Below are 25225 nucleotides of genomic sequence, written 5' to 3' on the forward strand. Positions count from 1 at the left end.
GTCAGGGAGACTGAACTAGAGAGCTGAGAGTCCGGTCTCAGCTCTCTCCACAGAGCTTATACTAGAGAGCTGAGACCGGATTCTCAGCTCTCTAGTATAGAGAGCTGTACTTTTTTTAGTTTTTTTAGCTAGTTTCTGTGCAGCTGTAAATATTAGAGGAACATTGTTGTTTCCTTTGTATAAGTCCGGTCTCAGCTCTCTCCACAGAGTTTATACTAGAGAGCCGAGAGTCCGGTCTGTTGTCTGTTTCCTGCAGGAGTGAGGTGTGTTTCCTGCTGGCTGCCAAATAAATGCCAGGCTGCAAGTGTCTGAAGAGAGACGTTGACCTGTTTCATTTCTTATTTTGTCCTCCAAGTGGTTTCCTGCAGCAACCTGCAGAGAGCTGAACGTTAGGAACACAGATATCCCAGCATACACCAGGACAAGACAGAGCAACACAGGGCTAACTGAAGCTCTACTTGGAGACAGAGTGAGAATAAGATTCTACAGTACAATGCTTGCTGTCATCCAAGCAAGCATCATGAACATCCCTCTGTATATCATCATGACCAGATCTGATAGAACTAAACTTGATATGATACAAAAGGCTCCAAAGGGCTCCAGCTGCAAAAGAAAGATAAGGCAGGTTTAAACCTCTGGGATCCTGGAGCAGGCGCATTAGGCTGCGCTCAGTCTCACGTGTAGAAGATGAGACTTTTATAACCATCAGCCCCGCCCCTCCCTATACGCAGACCACGCACTATGCGTAGGGCGCCACGTTTGCGGAGGGGGGTCCCGTTTGAGGGAGATGCACAAATTGCGTGAATGATTCATGCCGTGCACCACTGCACACATTGCGTCAGTGATGCGCAGCGCTGCGCAATATGACACGCACAATGAGGACCCTTAAGTGCGAGCTAAGCAAAGGGTAATGGCAGCTGTAATCGGACACCGCGCACGCACGCCGTCATGAAGATTGGCAACAATGATCATCGGACCAATCAGCAGTCAGAGGCTGCAGAGATGGCATCCATTCGACTTGTACTGGAGATAAACTTATTTCCCAGCAGCATCCATTACCGTATTTTAACTGTCAGGCCTTGCTTTGTGCATTCACTTTCGTTAAACAACCAAGAGGAGTGGTAAACTCACCAGCTGATGGTCATACTAGGCTGGTGGTCATATACCAGCTGGTGGACATACAGCCTCACCTTACAGTAATAAGTTTAGTTTAAGAAAATGTTAAATGGCAATTTTTTTGTGCTTGTTTTCATACGTGTCTTGTGCTTGTAATTTCTCGACAGAACGCAGGACTAATCAGGGCCGAAGGCTGTTTTCAGAACTAAACTTGTTCACAAAACTGTACCAAAGACGTTTCCGTGATCGTAGGTTTAAAAACACTATTTCAGAAGATTTAACGGCTTTTCAGGCGGACCTCTTGTTGAACCACCGGCCGGACGACAGAAAACAGAAAACAACCGGAAGTAGAAGTGTTTGGATTGACGGCGGACCCACCCATTCACGCTCAGCTACGCACATTTAGTGGGCTGGGGTAAGATACGCTCATTCTGGTATTCGCTAAGTGAAGTACGTACAGAAGTGACGTCTCACTTTATCGGTCGGTGCTCCCCGTACGTCCGTGGCGTTTACGCAGAATCGTGCCTGTCAAAGGACATTTAAATGGCCACACGGTACAGAGTCGTATACGTTACAGCACCGTAATAACAGTGTTACGGTGATATTCTGGCACCCAGCTGCGCAAACACCGTCCGTTCTCCTCGCCGGGGTCGTTCTTCATCACGTAAACCCGCGTTTTGTTCCCCAAGTTTGTTCGGAAAGTCAGAAAATGAGCGACGAGGACGAGTTTTTACAGAAAGCCCGAGCGGGGTTTGAAGATCTCTGTAGGGCTCTGAATATGGACGAAGAGGCGAGTAACGAAGCGTGGAAGTCCTACGAAAACATCAGCAGGAATTTTACTCTGGAGGTAAAAACAGAAATTCACCCGTTACATCCAGTTTCTGTGCTGTTACTGTTCCCGTTACCGCCTCCCGGTGCCGCTCTCAGCCTGTGAGCTAGCAGGGTTAATGTGCTGAGCATGCTAACTCCTGCTCCACCTTTAACCGCTGTCCACGGCTGTAATGTTACAGCACGTTAGAAACATGAATCCAAAACGACACACTCACGTGTGAGTGACTAGTTGAACCCAATAAAACACTCTAAACTACATTACATGGTTAGTCCTCCACAACCAGGCCAGTCCACTACCAAACGAACGAATAAGAAAATGAATGTATGGATGAGCAGCTGCAGCCGACAGAGGGGAGGGTTGGTTTCTAACATGGCTCAGTGGAACCTAATACATCAGACTCACTGATGATTAATGTCAAAACCTGCTTATTAAACAAACCCAGGTTCAGGTTATTTATACTGTGACTGCAGCCTGATGTCCCTCTGCACAGAGGTGGACTGAACCAAACTACATTTACTCAGGGACAGTACGTAGAGTTTTGTTGTACTTGTATTTTACTCCTCTCAGTGACATTTTCTCCTCTAGAAGCTGTTATGAGTATCCTACTTTTACTTTAAGTGGTTTAAGTACATTTGCTTGTAATCCTTTTACTTAATCCCATGTTGAGTGCATGACATAATGGACTATTTTTGCAGTATACTTACTTAAAATAGTATTATTTATTTTAAGTAAATGATCTTACTACTTCTTCCACCAGTGACTGTGACTAAGTAAACTACTCAGTAGAATAAAAATAGTTTAAATTGATTCTATGTTGACCAGCTACAGCAGTACAGTGCTGCTTACACATCCATATGTCAGTAACAGTAATAATCCAATAATATGAAGCAGAATAGTAAAACTACATAATGACTACATTTACTGGTCACACAGTGTGTTTGCTGATTGTCCATACTTTGACTCATATAAGAGACATTTACTTTGCAGTATTACTACTTATACTAGTAAAGGAGTAGTAAAGGATCTGAATACTCATTCCACCACTGCTTCTGCACACAAGAGGAGGTAAAATGTCAGAGGACAATCAGCCCATTAATACACATATACTGAAGATGAAATAATATATATTCTAGAGCTGCAACAGTCAGCCAATTAATCGATTAGTTAATCAAAGGAAAATTAGTCAGGAGCCTGATAATCGATTAACTGTTGTAGTCAAATGCCAAATATTTTTTTGTTTCAGCTTCATACATGTGAAGACGTGGTGCTTTCCTCTGTCATGCATCATGGTGTCATATACTACATTACAACACGTTTCACTGTTTTCATTACATGAATTACATTTTAGAGACCAGATGATGAATTACTAATAACTGGCAATTTAATCAATCATAAAATGAATTGTTAGATGCTGCTCTAATGTGTTGAGCAGCAAAATAACTGACCCAGGTTCATTGTTGGTGCTGTGTGTGTGTGTTTGTACAGTCAGAGGAGAGAAAAACCTCTGACCTCCTCCACACTTTTGTCTCCTCATCACTCTTTTCCTTCTCCTCCCCCAATTTCTCCCTCCTCTCTCCCCCTCACTCATGTCTCACCCCTGATGTTCAGGGCAGTGAGCTGCACTGGCTGGCCTGTGCTCTCTACGTGGCCTGCAGATCCTCTGTGCCAACGGTGGGGAAAAGCACCGTAGAGGGGAACTACGTCTCTCTGACCAGAATCCTACGCTGCTCGGAAATGAGGTACATCCATAATCCATCTGTGTGCCCACCTGAAGCGCTCTCTGCTCCACTTTAGAACCTGTGACCTTTCATGGCTTCAGAGGAAAAAAAATATTTGCAGGAAAAGTGCAGTCAAAGCCTCAATCATACCTTCAGGCATACATGAATAAAAACACAATAAAGGTAAGACCTTATTTCTACTGTGGTCCCCCTCCTCCTGCCATCTGCTACTGTGTCTGTGATCTGATGGGCTGAACCATCTGGTGAAACTGATGACCAAGCGTTGTCAAGACGTTTTTTGTTTATTTATTATTTATTGACACAGTGTGGGGGCTCTAATAGCGAAAGCCCGATCATCTTTGTCACAAACAGTGATCTGGGAGTAACTTGAGGCCCAAAACCTATAATGTGAGTTTGATAACTGATCAGTGAATCAGTGTGTAGATGTGGTCAGATGTGTGGTGTCATGGTACGTATACCATCTCCACACAGATACGTCAAATACACATTTCCTTAATTCTCTTCTTTTGCTCCCTGACAGCCTGATTGAGTTTTTTAACAAGTTGAAGAAGTGGCAGGACATGACCAGCCTGCCGCAGGTTTTCCGTCAGAACACAGAGAAGTTAGAGAGAAACTTCACAGTGTCAGCTGTCATCTTCAAGAAGTACGTTCCCATCTTTAAAGCCATCTTCAAGGCCCCATCTGAAGAGCCGCCCCGAGTTCACCGCAGCCGCAAACAGAGGTGGGACAACATGACTTTTGACCTCACCAGAGTATGACCTTCAGACAGAAGAAAGCAGTAGTCGTGTATATTGAATAAATTACCCTGATGGTTCAGTTTTAGCAGACACACAAATCCTGATCCTGGACTGGAGCAGGATTCTACAGCCTCCATGTGCTTTTCTGCACATCTGTAGATATGTGTTTGGTTTTGACATTTGACTCACATCAAACTAAACGTGTGCATGATTTTCAAATTTGTGTCTGTATAATACATAAATGATGCATCAACACATGTACTATAAGCATGTCCTCAGTATTCGCTGCTTGTTTTCCAGACGCCATCCTTGCACTGTGACAGAGGTCTTCAACTTCTGCTGGGTCTTGTTTGTCCATGCTAAAGGTAAAGATTTACCGTCACTTCATTTATCCATCTGAGCGGAGAAACTGCTTCCTGAACTGAAGCCTTCGGCTCCGATTAGTCCTGCTTCCTGAAGAGGTCCATGTCCTCCAGTACAGTGTGCCTGCCTGAGGGGAAACCTGATAAAAACAGTGCTGACATGCCCATGTTGTGTGTACACTGTAAGGGTTATTGGTTGCTGTAGCCACTCCTTCCACTGGATCAGATCTATCTGATCTCTGAGGAGGTTTGAGACATCTGTCCAGATGTTGAAAAGGTGTAAATGCATTCATGATCTCTCCTCCTCACACAGTAATGTAATGTGTCAGGGATCAGAGCTCAGCATGTGGCTGTTCAGGCACAAAGAAGCGCTAAACTTACACAAAGTCTCATCTGAGAGCAAGTACAGGCTTGTTTACTACACACTCTATGTGCAATTTTCCTCTTTTCTTCATTTTCAACTGGGAGTTGTAAGTAACAGTAAGAATTTCCCTACGGGGGATTAATAAAGTTATTCTGATTCTGATAATCAGAATCACAAAAACTTTATTGATCCCCGCAGGGAAACTGCTCATTATCAGCAGGACGACATCATGTAAATCCTGCTGCCAGTCACAAGAATTCAGGCCTTTATTTTATCCTCCATGAAGATGACTGTTTCCACTGCTGTTAGTTAGTTACTGTGTTTGACAACAGGCTCATGCACAGCGTCACAGATTGAAGGGGTTTCTACAGACAGATCTGCAGAGGAGCGTTCTGATCAGTGATGCTGTGACACATTATATTTTAGCTGTAATTCTGAAACGTCAGGAAGAGCAACAAAGATTCAGCAGCACATCCTGAATGACAGGAGCTTTGTCTTTAGGTGTTAACGAATGTTAGCACCTAAAGACACCATCTCAGGATGCACTCATTTCATTCCTGGGTTTATTTACTGCCAGGCTCTGTGTGTGTTGTGTAGTTACACACATTCAGACCAGGTAGCTGACAGTACGGCCTCAGCAGGACCAGTTTGTTCTTCTCATATAGGACCTCTACAGCTAATTAATATTTAATGAATATTTTCTAAAGTATAAACATGTCCTTCTTAATCCCCACGCTTCAGTGTACCTGACGTCTTGACAACCAAAAGGGGCTGGTCTGGACCTGCCTGTGTGGATCTGGCACTAACACTGATGTGGTCTGCTGTGCCAGCTCAGCCTGCAGAACCAATGATTCGCTCGTGTGGTGTCATGTTTTTCTTTCGTTCCTGTTCAGGGAACTTCCCCATGATCAGCGATGACCTGGTGAACTCGTATCATCTGCTGCTGTGTGCTCTGGACCTGGTCTTCACCAACGCTCTGCTGTGCAACGCCAGGAAAGACCTGCTCAACCTGAACTTCAGAGGTACGGCACTGCGCTGCGGCAGCCTCCTGAAAGTTTGTACATTCATCAGGGGAATGATGTGGAAATAAGCAGCTGTTTGATCTTTATAAGCTGACATGCCTGATGTTGTGTTTACAGCTTGTTTCTGCTGCCCCCAGGTGGCAGACACTAATCAACACAGAATTTTTGAAGGCACAAAGGCTATTTCTTGTAAAATATTTGATCAGGTAGAAAACACATTTCTTTTTTGCTTCTACAAGTCAGATTTTTGATGTTGAAAATCGTGAACCACACCCCACCAACATACATCTCAAAGGTCAATAGGGATTTTTCTCACAGTTGTGAAATATGACATGGAATAACCATAAAATTCAGTCAGCACAGGCTCATAGGAAGCCCGCTTATCAGGTACAGCACTAAATCAAATGTAAAATAAATCAAAAGCTCTTTTCTCTGACCAAACTCCAACCTGACAGCTCCAAAAAAAAAAAAAATCTACAGCAGCGTAGATCAGCCCTGCCCTCACTTCCTGTTGACATCTCGTGTTTCCTCCCCCTCTGCCCCCTTTTCTAAACCTGCTGTTTTAATAAACTGGAGAACCTGTTGAGGGAGGAAACTGCTGTGCCCAGAACCTGCCAGCCTCAGCATGAAAAATGGCCCCAAACTGTACGGAGACAATCCTAAATTACACCAGGAAATTTAAGATGGCATGAAACATGGTTGATCCTTCTGATTTCCTGTGAGAAGAGTACATAAAGACCACATGTTGAATCTAAAATAAGCAAAGTGACTGAAAAAGTGGAATCTAAAGAATAATCTAGTTAAATGTAAAATCTGAATCCTTCGGATCTGAGTCCCGGCTGATTTGTGATGCCTGTGGTTACCTCAGATGAAGCAGACACTGGTTCACTCTGACATTGTTTTCAATCACTGAAGCTTCTCAGTAACAGGAACAAATCAAATAGCATCACAAAACAAAAGTACAAAACAACACAAAACAAAGTACAAAAAAATAAAGGTAGTTGTTAAACGTGTTACTTGTTTTAGGGGTGAATGTCTTCTTGTTGTACGTCCAGTCACCGGGTCACCGCTTGTTCTGGTTTCTTGCGTCCTCCCTTGTCTGTCTTGTTTCCTCCAGGTCTACCAGAGGACTTCAGCAGTAAAGATTACAGACCATCCTCAGGTCCATACTGCTTCATAGAGCAGCTGTGTGAGCTGCATGATGGGCTGGTGCTGGAGGCCAAGGGAGTCAAAGAACACTTCTGGAAACCCTTCATCAAGAAACTCTTCCACAAGAGGGTGAGACATGCCATCGTTTTTTAATGTCCTTTTCCCGCCTCCAACCTCAATAGACTTTCAATCATTTCAGTCCAATATGAAAATCAAGAGGGTTGGAAATTACAAGTAGGTTCTTTAATCTGAGGTTGGTTGGAATCAGCTGGACTCATATCAGGACTTTAAAGTGTTTAATGTAAATGTTAAGATGTCTGATTTTTTTTTTTTCTCCGATCACTTTAGCAGACCTGAGCTTCCATAGGTTTCAGGGGCGAAATTTCTGCCTCTGATTTTCCTCCACACTGGTTTTACTCTTCTTACCACCGCAGTTCTGGTCTGGTGCATGTAGATGTGGATGTGCTTTACTGTAAAACTAAACTTCCTGTCCTTTGTGTCCCACAGATTCTCAGAGGAAAAGAGGACAGTTTGACCGGATTTCTGGATCCCATGAACTTCGGAGACAGTTTGTGAGTGTCTGAGTGTCAGTTGTGATCGAACAGTGACAGCGTTTTAAAATTCACTCAACATTTCCCTGGAAATGTTTTAACAGACATTATAAAACAGGACCAGGGTCAGTGGAACAAAGTGACTGAACATGTAATGTACTACCTTAATGGTGGATGTAGTGTGAAGTTACACTTCACTGCCTAAATGAGTTTAGTTTCCTTGTTTTAAAGGGAAGTTTGCTGAACAGGTGAAACATCCAGTTCATGCTGTTGTCACACTGAGGAAGCTGATGTTCTTCTAATCATTCGCTCATTCTGCTCTGCTGTAAACTGTGTACTTCACAGAGCTCGCTCTGACTCGGCTTAGTGTCCATTTTGTGAGCAGCCACTGTGATGAAATAAATTTGCTAATGTCCTTCTGTCCATGACTTCACTAAACACCAACTGTGACCAAAGCTTCAGACAATATCGTTGACAAAAAAGTCCTTTAGTGACGAAAAAGGAAAAAAGTAGAATGAAGTCTGTTTCTTTTCATGGACGCCGAGGCGGAGACGTGAGACAGAGACACTCCGATGTCGTCTCTCTGCCATACTCATCTCTTATGAACGTCTCTTGCCTCCGGTCCTCTGCTTTTCAGTGACTCCACACCACTGTACCTTTTTTATTCTACTCCTCTGTTTTCACCCTTTACTCTTCTCTTTTTCCTTCTCTAACCTGTCCTCTTCCCTCAGTTTGTCTCTCAGTCGGGTGTATGAGGAACATGTTCTGGCCACTGGCAGTCTGGATGAGAGGATCTTCACCAGTGAGGGGGCAAGTGAGGAGATCGGCACCCCGGGGCCCTGCCTCTGTGAGGGGGTGGAGAACCAAGACAGGGTCACCTACAGGCTTCACACTAACCTCACGGTGAGATAACATCCTTGTGTTTCTTTGTTTACTTAATTCAAACAGTGTTTTTTTTTTATTTTTATCTTTCTGATTACTCTGTTCAGTCTTTTCTTTGAAATATAAAATAAGCCACCTGCTGCCTCTGCTCTCATCAGGCTTCAGCACTGAAGGTTTCCACTCCTCTGACTGGCAGGAAGTACGTTCAGGAGAACAGCCTGGCATCTCCGGTCTCATCTGCCATGAAGAGCGTCGGACGTCTTCACACTCTGCTGTCAGGAACCAAACAGGGTCCGAGCCCTAAACTAACAGAAACTCTCAGGTGTGTTTCTGGGTCAGGACATTTCATCCCATTTCATATCAAGCACCTTCCCAGGATTCACTCGTACTGTTCTTCAGTAATTATCACACATGGACTTCACTGGACTTTTTTCAGTTTATGTTCCTTTATACTTTTACTCTGCTGCTTTTCAGAGGGAAATGTTGTACATATTACTGCACTACAACCATTTTTGAACTGTGTACATTTACTGCTGGTAGTTTAAACACATGAAGCTAATACTTTGACTGAAGTAAAATTCAGAATGCAGGACCTTTGCTCGTATTTTGTCGTTGGAACTTTTACCTGTGTAATGTGTATTTTGTGTTGTAGTGTAATGACAGAAAGTGTGTCCCTGTTCCTTTGTGTCTCAGGACGTGTGCCAGAGACCCCACTGATGTCATCAGTAAGCGCCTGAGGGACATGTTTGATCTCTTCTCTCAACATTACGAGGACAGCGATGCAGAGAACAGGGGGATGGGGAAAGGTGCACACACACACACACACACACACACACACACACACACACACACATACACACACACACACAGACTCATGAACAGAAGATCTGAGTATGTGACAGGTTTGTTTCTCTAACCACCCAAACGATGTCCTTCCAGACATGGCTGTGAAGTATTTCCATCTGGCAGAGGCGCTCTACTACAGGATCCTGGAGTCCATCATTGAGAGAGAAAAGATGATACTGGGAGACGCTGACCTGTCTGTGAGTATCTTCTCGGCAGTGATGGACATATGAGACGAACAGCGAGAGTCAGGTTTCTCACTGCTGTTCTTTGAAATGTGTACATCTCTGTTTTGATTGTGATGTGAACAGTCGGCATCCAGGCAACTGAAAGACAAGCATATAATAGGAATTTTATAGATACTTGTCAGTTAAAGCTCGTTCATTCAGACCTAAGCTCTGCTTCCACTGTGAATGCATGCAGAGAGGGAATCTTGTAATGTCTGCTGTTAATTTGTAGAAGAACAAATCTTTTTCAGAGAATTGTGAGAAGGTGGCTGCTCAAAGTGTGTGTGTATGTGTGTGTTGTAGTGTATTCTGGAGCAGGACGTCTTCCACCGCTCCCTGGTGGCCTGCTGTTTGGAGATTGTCGTCTTCTCCTACAGACCTCCAGGAGATTTCCCCAGCATGATCTCCATCTTCCAGCTGCCTGCTTATCACTTCTACAAGGTATCAATACGACTGATCACTTCAATATTTCAGATTTGTATGTTTGTATGTACCTGTGTCTGTGTGTGTGCAGGTGATTGAGGTATTGGTGCGGTCGGAGCAGGGTCTGTTTCGGGAGGTGGTGAAGCACCTGAACCAGGTGGAGGAGCAGGTTCTGGAGAGTCTTGCCTGGACAAGCGGCTCTCCTCTGTGGGAGAGTCTCCATGGGTCCAAAGACCACGTCCCTGCCTGTCAGGAGGTCAGTCAACACAAAGACAGATACACAAGCAGGACAGAAGTGTTCAGTCAACACATTGTGTACATGGTCTGGATGAAACCTGAAGGAGCAGGAGGCTCAGGTGTTCCTGTTTGTCCACAGGCTCAGTGTACAACTGTGGTCTGGATGTGTTGTGTTTCAGGTGATGCCTCCTCAGTATCTGGAACAAAATGATGAAGGCAGCACCGGCAGCGTTCCCATCACACCCGTCAACCATGGACCTGAGCTCAACACCAGCAGCACTGTCAAAGGTACGAGCTCCTGTCATTTCATTATTGATAAAAGCTGCTTTCCCACATGCACTACAACCCCAAGCTGCTCTCGACACAACCTGGAGGAGCTGTTTGTGTGAGCGTAAATGTCCGAATCCGCTGAAGCAAACGTCGAACTTCCCTCATAGCTCCGCAGAACAAAGCCGTGTAAAGTCCAACGCTTCTTTAGAGTTTTTCGTGTTTCATTCAAAATTTCTTTAAAAACCTGTTAAAAATCTGGTACTGGTTCATTAGTTCTCCTCGAATGTTAAATAATCTGCCCCCTCCCTCCTCCTCCCACAGGGGTGTCCCCCTCCCCCACCACTCTGCTGGACCGTTACAGCTCTCCCACCGGACCAGCTCGCCGCCGTTTGTTTGTGGACCCGGTGGACGGTGAGACCGGAGTCAGCTCCGCCAGCACCAGTACCACCTGCACAACACCAGCCAATGTGACCAAGACCGGACAGGCCAGCCTAGTCACAGCCATCCCAGCTGGGCAGACTGTGGTCACCATGGCAACGGCCACCGTTACTGCCAACAACGGGCAGACAGTCACCATACCTGTGCAGGGTGAGAGTGAGGAGATTTAGCTGACTGTGAAATGATAAATGATAAGAATGAATAACATTGACCTCTGCAGGTATAGCCAACGAGAGCGGAGGAATCACCTTCATCCCAGTCCAGGTGAGTGTGACCGGACAGGGAGGAGCCACGCTGCAGCCGTTGTCCGCCCAGACTTTGACCGGCACCCTCACGGTCCAATCAGCTGTCACCAAACCAGCTGCCAAACCAGCGAGCAGCCCCCTGAGGAAAGGCTCCCTGTCCCTGTTCTTCAGGAAGGTACGAGTCCCACACACAAGGTCTGAAACTCCTCAGACCCCACAGACAGGAGAGATATTAGGTTCCACCCTTCACTGTAAATATGTCATGAGTAAATATGTCTGCGAAAACTTTCCTGGCATGAGGACAAATTACCCAACTCACAGCAATCTGAGGGGACCAATCAGTGTACTCTGCCGTGTCCCTCTCACAGGTGTACCACCTGGCCAGCGTTCGTCTGAGAGATCTTTGTGCCAAACTGGACATCTCGTCAGAGCTGAGGAGGAAGATCTGGACCTGTTTTGAATATTCTCTGGTCCATTGTACTGACCTGATGATGGACCGTCACCTGGACCAGCTCCTCATGTGCGCTGTTTACGTCATGGCAAAGGTGTGTGTGTTAGTGTGAGTCTACGGGGGTATGAACAACACCCCACACAGCACAGTAAATGTGTGTGTTCCTTGTGTTTGTCAGGTGACCAAAGAGGACAGATCGTTTCAGAACATCATGAAGTGTTACCGCACTCAGCCTCAGGCCAGCAGCAACGTACGAAACTCTGTCTGCTCTGCTACTTCTCACTGACACACAGCAGCATCAATCAGTCAGTGGCTTCACTGCACATGACCTCTGTGTGTGTGTGTGTGTGTGTGTTTCAGGTCTACAGGAGTGTGTTGATCTCGGGGAGGAGGAGTTGCTCCGGCAGCAACGATGCAAACAAACAGAACTCAGCCACGGACTCCAGCCTGGATCCAGGTCTGAAAACTCTTCTGTGTCTTCAGTGCTGAAATTATTCCAATGCACCGTTTATCAATCATTTTTCTATGACTGATTAATCAGCTGCTTATACTGATTTTTTTAGTCTGGTTCAGTCTCAGTTTTTCAGAATAAAAGCTGTAAGTCTCTGTCCTCAGCTGGTGGAAACCAAACACAGGGCTAAAAGAGAGGGAGCACTGGACTGAGAGTCCTCAGGTGGAGTCCTGTAGATTTGCTCGTGTCTTCTTTGCTGTTTACTGACCGCCCCACACCCCCCAGCAGGTGGAGACAACAGTCCAGTTCCTATTCGCTCCAGCAGCACCTTGCCAGCCCCCCAGCCTGGCAGTGCCCCCTCCACACCCACCAACACCTCCTACAAGAACACCTCCTCCTCCACTGTGGGTGACGGAGAGGAGGAGCGAGGAGACCTGATCCACTTCTACAACAATGTTTACGTCAAACAGATGAGACTGTTCGCTCTGAAATACTCACCTAACTCGCCCTCTGCAGGGGTGAGTGAGGTCCACGGTCACTGATGTGTTGTAGTGCACTTATCTGTGTGTGTCTTCATGTTGCCATTGAAAAATCTCTGAATGCCAGGTTAAGTTGTTGTTTTCGGTGCATCATCATAAACATCCTGGTTTTTCAGGAGTGGGGGGACTGCTGGTGGGGGGGGTAACACTGCTGCATTAAACCAGGACACCGTCACTGCAGGTCACAGCTACATGAGCAAATCAGGAGTCAAATACAAGCAGCTGCGGCTAAACCTCTAGCACCAATAAATCCATTGTCAATAATCAATAGGAGTGAAGTGTCAGTGAAGTGAAGGGGAGGGGAAGGTGTGGTCAGGCTGAGTGGGTTCATGAAACAAACAGTATCTGAAAAACAGAAGATGGATGAAGTTTAAGATGATCACAGTGTTAACGAGGCTCAGAGGCTCCTCTGTCTGAAAGTTTGGGCTTTCATTGATTTATTTTTATTGATTTAAAAAAAGAACATACACAGGCTTTCAAAATGCAAAATGAAATGTTAATTTTGTGTGTGTGTGTGTGTTCAGGTGGAGTCCCCCTCTCTGTGTCCATATCCCACCCTGAGGATGGGGTCTCCTCGTCGGATGCTTCTGTCCAGCAAACACTCCATTTACATCTCACCTCACAAGACGGGCTTCACCCCCACATCAACAACCCCCCGAGACAAGATTTCTTACTACATCTGCAGCAGCCCACCCAACGTGAGACCCTCACACACACACACACACACACACACGAATACATGGAGTTCTGGACTCAGATCTCCTGGTTCCCGCTCCAACAGTCCCACACATGACCGTCACACCGATGGAGTCTGTCCTGTCCTTCAGGAAGGACAGGACAGACTCCATTGGTGTGACGGTTATGGTGCTGAGGGGGGGGGGGGGGTGCATCTGCAGGTCTGAAACACAGACAAGCAGAATTTATTGTAAGAGCAGCGTCTGGTCAGATGTGGTGAGGTCAGGATTGTGAGCGGAGGGAAATCTGACAGCGTGGTGAAGTAGAAGTGACGGAGAGAGATAGATGAGGACTAAAAGGCAGAAGGAGACAGAGGAGATCTTCTGCTGAAGTCTGTGAACGTAAAAACTGAAGGTTCATTCGGAGGTCTCAAGTGTTCACGCCTCTCACTGGCTTCGTCTCCATGGTAAAAGCAGCTGAGACTCATGGGCTCTGAAGTATTTAGAGACAGAAAACAAATAGAGTGTAAATAATCCAAACTGGAGGTCAGAACATAAACCTGGGCCACAGTTCCTCTATCAGGAGAGGACAGAGAGAGGAAGAACACACACGAACACACACACACACGTTGAATAACAGGCTCTAACCATCGTGACCTGTGACCCCCTCAGCGTCTGCAGGAGATCAACAGTATGATCCGGACCGGGGAGACCCCCTCCAGGAAGCGCAGCATGGCTCTGGAGGACGAGACGTCCCCCAAGAGGGTTTGTCCTGACAATCACTCCGCCCTGCTCCGCCGCCTGCAGGACGTCGCCAACGACCGCAGCTCCTCTCACTGAGATCACACACACACACACACACACAGACAGACAGACAGACTGCACCATCACAGTCACACATGGTTACAGACTTTCAGGAGCGTTTAGGGTTCAGTTCATTGAACTTTTAACTAATGACTCTCCAGCCATGCGTCTAATATAGACTCTGTGAACATCTGGATCCAGACTGAACAGGTGGAGTGAATACAGCAAACAGAGCCTGGTTCACTGTTCACATGAAAACCTAAATACAGACTGAAAAATCGTGAACTTGTCCATTAAATAGGTTCAAACAAAGCAGACAAGCTGCTCGTCAACCAAAATCTGAGGACGTATTGTGAAGTTCTGTAAAACCTTCACTGAAAATGACCAAAATGGCATCAGAAAAAAAGAGATTTCTCACTGTTGTTTTAAAAAGTTGTTCATTCTGATGTTTCCAGATGTTTGTCTGTGTGCTTCCAGTGAGTTCCAGAGGTTTTCAAACGGAGGAAGGGGTGAGTCAGAGAAGCTGTGCAGGTGAAAGGGACAGGTGCATGCAGGTGCTGTCCAAGTGACAGGAAGTTAGTTGTCGTAGTTTGGCGGCTGATTTCACTGAGATGTGTCATGGATGACGGAGGAGCTGAAGGTTCTGAAGCTGCTTCTTCTCAGAGCCTTCAGTCACACTTAACATCTGTGGGTCAAATCACAGCTGATTCAGCAGCTCTTCATGGCAACATTATCCTCTTCACACCTCCCAAGGCATTATGGGAAGTGTATGAGCAGGATAACCCCGTGAACAGACATGTTAGTGCTTGAAAACGGGTTTGAACCAATAATCATCGAGAAGCTGTCGATGAGTCGTCAAACGTTTCATCTGCAGCACAAACCGTGTGAAGAGGACAAACTCCGTTTCTTGTTTTCTCTCATTTTACTGTTGATCATTTTATGCTGAAGGTTTGATGAAGAAGCTAAAGCTCGGTGTTGTCTTCCTGCACTCGTGTGTTTCTGATGCTGTATTTGACATTTTTCTTTGTGTTTTTTTAACTTTTCTCTCTTAAAATAATGAACTGATAGTTTCCATGTTTTATACCATACTAATCACAAAAATCTGATTTAAATCCCGTCGTATTTAACCGTCAGTTTACAGGTATGAAGAGTTTCTTCTCAACAAACACATTCATCCATCATGAAAATTGCTCACTGATCTTTGTCATTTATCAGTTAAACTGTGATAAACGTTTGTTTATCTCTTCATATCATCATGTGTTTTAGTCCACATGATGAGATGTGTACATATCTGTAAAAAAGAAGAAAACCTATTTTATGGAGGTTGATGTAAGTTAAGTGCCTTTATTTTTTACTCCTGAATCTGTTTGTTTGTTTACACCCAACAAACTTTACCTTTATTAGATTTTCTTCATTGTAAAACAAAAGAAACCTGATAATAAAAAAAAGCTGACCTGGTTCAGTCTGTGTGTCGCCACAGGATGGTGATGCTGGGTCTGATTCAGGGACACATCTCTGTGTCTGACCCTCACATCATCATCATCATCATCACTATCACCACACATGTTATGTTCATGAAGCTTCTCAACACAAAGAGTTCACTGTGTGAGTGTGTCTCCTGTTGCAGGATCAGCGGTTAAAAGACGTGTGTGTGTATCCGGACCTCACTGTACTGTTGTCTGCTGCTGTGTGTTGACTGATGTGAGCTGGTGTGATGATCAGCATCTCTTTGTCTGATCATTGACTTTTTCACTCGTTCATCCAGTGGCAGCTCCTGACAAATCTCTCAGGAGGGGCAACTGTTGCGATGATGGCTAAGATGACCCGTTAAATGGGTAAAATAACCAAAGTCACTTTTCGGTTTTCCTGGTCACCTTTACTCTTCAACCACTAGCTAGTAGCATCAGACATGAATTGTACATACTGTACAATATTTTTGCAAAATGATTAAGTTCATCAAGTTCATAGTTAATTTCTTGAGTACAACTACTTTGGTTCTACGATGAAACACTTCCACTGTGGCCATCAGCAGATCCATTGCCCTCATTTCTACATCTGAAAGTGAACAAAGACCTGCTTTAAAATGAATCACAACAATCCCACGGTCTTCATCTGACAACATTTTATTTTAGGTGCAGCAGTTGTTTCAATGAATGAAATCAATGTTGGCATAACCTATATATATACAGTAATCATTACAGTAACCATGGCAACACACTTGCAATGTGCAATCAATACAACTATTTACACTTCAACATTTACATAGAACAATAACAAGATCGTTTCTAAGTGCTCCTCAAACACCTCATCTAGTGACGCCACTAAGTCGACCATTCCACAAAAAATCCCGGGGTTGCTGGTTGCCTCCAAGGCTAACTCAAACACGCCACAGAGTCTGACACAGTCAATATGGCAGCCTAAAATATGGCGGTTCTTACTCACCTCATCGTTGTGACGACACACAGCTATCATGTAGCTCTCATCCAACAGTGTGGCGACGTTAACTCTTCCAAAAGACAAAAGTTTCAGACAGCTGTCCATATGCATCTTCGATGTTTCATGTTGTCTCACCTTCTCCGAGAGACGGTGCATGTCGGTGTCTGTGTTTGCACCCGGGTGAATAAGAGAGCAGGGGTAGCAGAACAGCGCGTTAGCTACTTAGCATCCTGCCATCCACGTTTTCCGCTCATACCAGCTACGTGAAAATCCGCGGCTGTAGGTTTTCCTGCTTGACATTTAAATTTAGTCTGGGTGCTCCTAATTCTTTGATAGCCAATTTATCTTGACTGCTCCGACGACAGAATGGTAATTCCAGCAATGGCACGATTGAGTTGCTCCGTTGAATTACAATGCTAGCCATGTTGATCTTGAACGTGAAGGCGATGCGTATGCGCACGTGACTTCATCAGTGCGTATGACGAAAGCACGTTGGGACACGCCCTCCCGGAGCCCATAGAAATGCATCGCAGGGTCTACAGTTTGAAAATCCTGACAAGTAAGTTTATGAGAGCGCTTGGGGTGAGTATCAGTCTGACTGAAATTGCCCCAAGGGGCTGCTGATTGGACAATGATGTTCAGGCTGCTGATTGGACAATGATATTCAGACTTGGAACAGCAAAATAAACACTTGTGTTTTTATTGGTCAAGGAGGGCGGGGCCCTATCGCCCACTATTAGCCAGCTGCCCCTGCTCTCTCAGTCTCCCTCTCTGTCTCTCTCTGTCTCTTTCTTTCTCCCTCCCTCCCTCTCTCTTTCTCTCCCTCTTTCTCCCTCCCTCTCCCTCCCTCTTCCTCTTTCCCTCCCTCTCCCTTCCTCTCTCTCTCTCCCTCTCCCTCTTTCTCCCTCCCTCTCCCTCCCTCTCCCTCCCTCTCCCTCTCTCCATCCCTCTCCCTCCCTCTCCCTCTCTCCCTCCCTCCCTCTCCCTATCTCTCTCTCTCTCCCTCTCTATGCTCCTCTCCCTCTCTCTGTTCATTCAGTCGAGTCAGACTTGGAAACATGTCGCGGAGGAAACAACCCAGACCCCAGCAGGTCCAGTCAGATCCTTTACCTGTTGCTGAGCGTGGCAGTGAGTTATTCTAATACAGAAAATAATTTTTCATCTTTGAGGAAAAAGCTTTACAGCATCATGATTTTTAGGGAAAGAACATTTCTATGAACAGAAGTAGAGAAAATCTTTTTGAATGCACTTTAAAATTTGATTAAATTCATTTGAGGAAATGAATGTGACTGAACAGTGTTTCACTCATTTATACCTTAACCTGCTTCTTAATGATGGAGATACATTAATGCATGTTATCACACGGGATCATTTCTGGATTTTCATGAGCTCTTCTTTGTCTTTTTGTCTTTGGGGACTTAAAGGTTCATTTTCAGAGGCACAAACAGAGGCACCCACATATCCAAATGAACCCTCATCCTGTTCCGGAGCACCTGGACAACATCCAGATCAATGGTGGGATTCCTCACAGTGTGTCCTTGTAAACAGAAAGAGCTGCTGCAAGACGGTTTGATGGTTTGCCTTCTTCAGCTACAACTACCTCTGATGTGGATAAGCCAAACCCTAACCCTAACCCAAACCCTACAAAGACTTCTGACTCAGCTGAGACTGGACAACAAAGACCAACCAATCTCGAAATTGAGGATGATTTTGACTTTGTCTCCAAATTAGTGACCATAAAGCCAGAGGCATCAGTCAGTGTCATACCTAGTCCATTCTCCTATCCAACCACTACCTCGTTTAAATGCTCTGAAATCCCAAAACTCCAGTTGCTTTCAGGGACCACCGACAAAACAGTGTCAGACCCAAACAAGTGTCTCATCTGCCACTGAATACTCAGTTGCCAGAGCGCACTCAGGATGCATTATTGGACTCATACAGGGGAGTGTCCCTACCGGTGTAAACTGTGCAGCCAAACTTTCACCACCAAAGGAAACATGAAGACACATCAAACTGTTCATTGTGTAACAGTACTGCCGAGGGTCCAGCACTCGTGCCCTATCTGTCAAAGGAAATTTACAAATGCTGTTGTCTTGCAGCAACATATGCACATGGAAGATCACATACCGAATACAAATCTGAAATGCATCCTGGATTCTGATGAAGAATTCAAGAACAAATCAAAATTGAATCACATGAAGAATGTTCTGGATGCCAGTGATGAGGGCTTTTGTGAGAACAGATGGTCTAAATTCAAATCCTTGTCCGTCCATTTGTCCCCATCATCATTAGGTAAAATTCTAATTGATGCTAAGAAGAAGACATTTTACCATGGGTCACATGGGGATCTTCAGCTCAAATGGATCAAGACAGAGTGGCTAGAAGAACCAGATGAGGAATGGAGGCAAACCAACAGGCTGCTGACAGCGATCAGTTGACCCGCACATCCTCCAGTTCAGCTTCTAAACAGTGTCTGTCCCCAAGTGACCGAGGGTCACTTTCTTTTGAAAATGCAAACCTCAATGAACCTTCCCAGACCTGGCCCAACTCAACCACTTTAACACTCTGTGGGTCTGCTGCAGAGTTCGATTCATATCCTTAGAGAAAAGGAGATGTTTAAGAACACTTTCTGTGACGTGTGGGAAGAACTTTGCCTGTCAAAGTGCTTTGGACATCCACTACAGAAGCCATACCAAGGAGAGACCATTTATCTGCACAATATGCAAAAGGGCTTTTTCCACTAAGGGGAATCTTAAGCAACACATGCTCACGCATCAAATGAGGGACTTTGCACCAAGTCTCTTTGAACCCTCCAATCCTAACCAAGTGTCCAGCCATAATGGTCTCTTGCTATCAACTGGATCAGAAGTTGTGAGCACAGGGATGACTGCTTTCCTGAACTCTTCTGGGAATTGTTGGGATCAGTGTGGTCATTTGCTGAGCTCCTCTATATGTGCTGTCACTCCACCTCATCAGACGCTCAGAAAGCACCACTGCAAGACGTGTGGCAAGAGCTTCTCCTCCTCCAGTGCTTTGCAGATCCATGAGCGGACTCACACCGGGGAGAGGCCATTTGCCTGCACTGTCTGTGGATGAGCGTTTAGACAGAGAGGCGAGTGAGCGGGAGACAGGGAGAGAAGACAGAGAGGCGAGTGAGCGGGAGACAGGGAGAGAAGACAGAGGCGAGTGAGCGGGAGACAGGGAGAGAAGACAGAGAGGCGAGTTATACTTAACAAATTAAGTGACAATAAATATTTTTGAATTGTACTTTGTTTAAGTCAGCTGCAGATGTTGATACAACTATGAGGCTACTCCTATATATGTATATGTATATGTGTATATGTATATACGTATATACGTATATATCATATACGTATATATGATATAACATATCACTAATTCATAATGTTTGACATTATGTTGTTCCGGACCTTCGCTTGAAGAAATTTTCTCTCACTGGATCTCTTAAAATTTTAGTTGAATACCCCTGTACTAGATCATCACAGAAACATGTCTGGTCTGGATTCTGGTGTTGTATTTTCATGGTTTGTGACAAAGGCCTCACAATGCTCCCAGCAGCTTACTTCAAAACACGAAAAGAAAAACTGATCGCTGTCAAACAGAGGTGCTTTTCTAGTGATCGCATATTTCACATCAAAACTGCTGCAGTCAGCAGCTTGTTTGCAAGAAGGCATTTCCTTTGTGAGCATGTCAGCAGTGATCACCACACCTTTGTTACTCTGACAATGGAAATATTCAATAACAAGAAGACCTGCAAAATCTGCGACAGAGGCCTAAATCTCTCTGTCCCACCCGCGTCCCATCCCCGTCCCCCCATCCCATACTCAGACTCAGACAGAGATTGGTAGAAGTCACTGAGGTGGAAATTTTAATTTGTTTACTGGATGTTTGTGGATGAAGAGACTCTTTATTCATTTTAACATTTTCACAAGGTCAGCTACCTGCATTTGGATTCTGTTGTATAGACCTGCCTGTCTGTCCACCTGCCTGTCCACCTGCCTGTCCACCCATCTGTCTTCTCACACACACACACACACAAAGAGTACTTGGCTTTTCAGACCAACTTGACTTGAACTGACTGCAGGTCAGATGAGAACAAACACGACACTTTCCCTTCAGAGGGATCGATCATGTTGAACAGCGGTCAAAGTGATTGTGTCAGTGTTTTTCCACAGGGCTGATTAGATTGATTAGAGGATGTATGATGGCAGAGAGCTGCTGAATCCATTAACACACAGACGCGTCATCTCTTCAAATCAATCTCAAATGCTTCTGACATTTGATGTGACCTTTTCTACATGATTTCAACCTCGTCTGTCAGATTTCTCCAAACTGCCATAAAATCTCCTCAACAACAAAATGTTCTTTAACACTTCAGCTGTTTGGTTTTAGCTCTCCCAGCATCGTGAAACTGGTTCTGGTTCTGATCCTGAACCTCCATCTTTCCTGAAGCTTCACCTCAGACAGGGTCTGGGTGTGAACCTGGTCTCTGGAGTCAAACTGATCCAGCCTGACCTTTGACCTGAAGGTGCTTTAAAGTGATGTTGCGTATTTAACTGCGTGTAAACCAAAGAATCCAAGAATCAGCTTTTTTCCTGGAGGTAACACTTTCACAGCTTTTCTCTGATCTTCAGGTTTTCTTTGTGCCTCATCAGCAGTACAGAATCAGCTCACACCGGTTAAAACTACAGTTACTTTGTTTCCATCTTCATGGTCGAGTCCCAAGCGTCAGCTGACTGAGTCTCACTGTAAAGCCTGAGAACAAACAGAGACCTGTGTCCTCCAGCTGGTACGGACTGACAGAAATGGATCAAAACTAATAAATAAATGCATCAAGCTCCAGCTGCTTTGCTAAAACAACAAGGCCACAGAGAAATGCCTTTGTTTCCATCACAACAGCTCGTTTATGTGCTTATTTCTCCATGAAAGATACAGACTGATGATTGTTTCATAACTGGACACAAGAGGAAAGTGGTCAACAGCTAACATTTGCATATTTTAATATGGTTATTATCATGGATAATTAGTGCCCCCCCCAAAAAAATGAACACAAACAACATATTTATTTTTGAAAGCTGCTCAGTGCCTAAAAAACATACCATTTCTGTCTTGATTCACCTGTGTGAGCAGCAGAGCAACACAGGTTAACTCAGACTCAGTGTTCAGCACTGATTGAATCACCACACTGATATTTTTGATGAGATTGATTTTTTATTTAGTTTTAATGAGATGAGGTGAAGTTAAAATGTGTTTTGTTTCATGATGAATTGCAGTGAAAATCAGCGACGGGAGCCTGACCTGAGCTGAACCATCACTGTGAGGATAACGGTGACCATCAGACAGCGTGTTCACAGACCTGCAGAATCCTGCAGACATGATCCAACATGCCTGTCAAACCTATGACGCTGTCTCCACCCAGAGGAGCAGAGGAAGTCCATGTGAAGGCGACACGACTGTCAGTTCTTCGTGTCCTTTAAAATAAAACACAACACAGTGAAAGGCTGATCCCAGTCTGATCTCTGACGTCTCATCAGCCATGAATCCACCAAATAAGACATTAATCAGACACCATGAATCAACAATGTAAAGTATAACATTTCCAGTTTCTGTATTTTAAGTTTTAAGTTTTTCTGTTTAAATTTAATTCAATTCAATGTTATTTATATAGCGCCTTCCACAATCAAAATTGTCTCAAAGCGCTTTACAGAGACCCAGAGCCTGACCCCAGAGCAAGCACTTAAGGCGACAGCGGCAAGGAAAACTCCCTTTTAACAGGAAGAAACCTTGAGCAGAACCTGGCTCAGATGGGGGACCCTCCTGCCGATGGCTGGGCTGGGTGAAAGGAGGAAAAGGAGGAAGATAGGACAGCTAGGAATGGAGGAGAGGGGGAGAAGGACATGCAGCATAATACAGACAATGGACAATGTCAGAGGGTCAGCATTTACATTACAGTTAGTGAACAGTTATTGGATAATGTGTGCTCAGCAGATTACTGTTATGATAGGAAACAGAGCACGGAGGCAAAAAGCTGTCATGACTGGTAATTATTTACATTACAGTCTGCAAAGAATATTAATCCAATATTTATCTGTAGCAGAATGGAACATTAAACATGTTAGAAATAGATCATTGTAAACAATAAACAGCAGCAGGTGGGTGGAGCCAGGACCATAGGACATGCAGCTCCGGAGCCAGAGATACCTGCAGTAAGGTACAGAGAAAGAGAGACCAGAGAGAAACAAACACAGGACTACGGGACAGAGAGGACACAGAGTTAATGACATGTAATAAAGGCTAATAAATGTGAGAGTGGGTCTGAGGAGAGAAAGAGAAAGAAGAAGAAGTGCGCAGTACATCATGGGATGTCCCCCAGCAGCCTAGGCCTATAGCAGCATAACTAGGGGATGATTCAGTTGCCTGAGCCAGCCCTACTAAGGGCTATATCCTTAACTGTAACAGTGTCTATAGAGATAATTGTGACTAATTATAAGTTTAATAAATAACTAGGACTGTAACTACAACTAATTATAAGCTTTGTCAAACAAGAAGGTTTTAAGCTTAGTTTTAAAATTAGAGAGGGTGTCTGCTTCCCGAACCCAAACTGGCAGTTGGTTCCATAGGAGAGGGGCCTGATAGCTAAAGGCTCGGCCTCCCATTCTACTTTTAGAGATTTTGGGAACCATAAGCAAACCTGCATTCTGGGAACGAAGCAATCTGTTGGGATGATATGGTACTATCAGCTATTTGAGATATGAAGGAGCCTGGCCATTGAGGGCCTTATATGTAAGGAGAAGGATTTTAAAATCAATTCTGGATTTTCTGGAAGCCAAAGAAGGAGTAATATGATTTACTATTAATATATTTTCTTTTCCTTCATCTAACTATTTTGGACACATTTTAGATGTTGATTTCAGATACTGATAATAAATTTGATGCGTTTTGTGAAATATTTTCATTGTGTTTCGTCCAATGTTGTGTTTTTTGTGTTTGGCACCTCAGGGCCACCGTAGTTGGAGCATTAACCACACCTGTCATCGTAGAGCCTGAACATGGGTGTGGTGGCCCTGGTGACCTGATCAGGCTTTGTCCATTTGAATGAAGCTGTGGTTTGGAGTCAGACTGCAGAAGAAGACTTTATTTTTTTATTTGTGTTTTTAACTTCAGCCTTGAAGGACCCGTATGGCCCTCAGATAAACTCTTGGACCACTATCTCCTTCAGAGATTACCAACCAGACAAAGTGGGAAACTGCTCAGGGGCTCCAGACCATGAGGGGCCCCTGAAGCCACAGGTTAATCCTTCTCCCATGGTTGTGGTAGTTTGATTAATTACAGTAAGTCTTTGCATCACTAATGTCCATTCAGACCAGTCCTGCGTCATTAGTTAATTATTTGGCCCCTGTGTTGTGGAGGGGCCACTCAGCCTTGATTAAACATTAAAACCAGTCACCAGTCGTTCCAGCACAGGAGGTCTGGATGCTCTGGACTTGATGGGGCCCTTTAAAAGACTGATCCAGCCCTGATGTGCCCAGAAACCTTGGAGCTGAACTTAGTGAACTGAACCATCGTCATCCAGACTGACAGAGGATCAGGATCAGCTCTGAACATAATGAGGTCCAGTATAACACCATCACTGACCACGAGCTCAATGACAAAACACAGGCTTGGAGTAACACTGAGGGTCATTCAGTGTTTAGTACTGATTATCTGCTGATCCTGAGTCTGATTACTTGAATACTGATCAGATCTGAGACATGTTTTTCACCTCAGTCTCATGTCACTGGCCTGGACCTGAACAGATATAAACTGATCACAGTCAGAGGCAGAACTTTAAGGCCGTGATAAAATAAGGAACGACACAGTCAGTGACTAAAATCTTTGAACTGAAGCGAATCAAATGTTTCTAATGTGCAAAGTGATCCAAATGTTCCAACATCATTATCTTCTGTATCTACACAAACACCTTTCTGTTCTGCTCATGTAGGAAAGTAAATCAAAAAAAGTAATAAAGCTGTGCTGTCGGCTCTGCAGAGGAACCTGTGTGTCAATCTGTTGCTGCACTTTCAACACTGATTGGTCAACACAAACTGTATTTGAAAAAATGAGAACTGCTCAAAACTGACTTTATTACATAAGAGCATGTTTCACTGTTTGTTCTTTCCTGAATGTTTAATCATGATTGTGGATGATTTCCAGAGCAGAGACACCTTCACCCAGAGAATCAAAGGATATCTTACTGAATATAAAGAAGAATGTAAAATACTTCAGTGAGGTCACTGTTTAAACGGAGTCTAGACTGAAGTGGGGAAAGTACAATGTATTTACAGGGTATTTTCATCAGTTCAAACTGAAACACAAAAATTCACATCACATTCCTGTGTCAGTAATCACTGAACTGAATCATGAACTAGACAT

General features: G+C 44.5%; 1 protein-coding gene across 3 annotated transcripts; it reads left to right on the forward strand.

Moving 5' to 3' along the window:
• The first annotated feature begins 1620 nt into the window (after positions 1-1620).
• On the forward strand, positions 1621-15814 carry rbl2 (retinoblastoma-like 2 (p130)). 3 transcript variants are annotated; one of them, XM_041038108.1, is made up of 22 exons: positions 1621-1963; positions 3557-3687; positions 4208-4408; positions 4725-4789; positions 6044-6172; positions 7290-7450; positions 7829-7893; positions 8604-8775; positions 8913-9076; positions 9448-9560; positions 9694-9797; positions 10128-10265; positions 10339-10503; positions 10664-10772; positions 11076-11342; positions 11413-11612; positions 11806-11982; positions 12067-12138; positions 12249-12345; positions 12625-12857; positions 13403-13576; positions 14225-15814. In XM_041038108.1, exons 1-22 carry the CDS (start codon positions 1826-1828, stop codon positions 14390-14392), a joined length of 3243 nt encoding a protein of 1080 aa, XP_040894042.1. In that variant the 5' UTR covers positions 1621-1825; the 3' UTR covers positions 14393-15814. The 3 variants fall into 3 exon arrangements, with proteins under 3 accessions (XP_040894042.1, XP_040894043.1, XP_040894044.1); XM_041038109.1 differs by having other exon boundaries at positions 12628-12857; XM_041038110.1 differs by having other exon boundaries at positions 10369-10503.
• The last annotated feature ends 9411 nt before the right edge of the window (positions 15815-25225 follow it).

This window comes from Toxotes jaculatrix, chromosome 5 (assembly GCF_017976425.1).
Source record: "Toxotes jaculatrix isolate fToxJac2 chromosome 5, fToxJac2.pri, whole genome shotgun sequence".
NCBI lineage: Eukaryota > Metazoa > Chordata > Actinopteri > Toxotidae > Toxotes > Toxotes jaculatrix.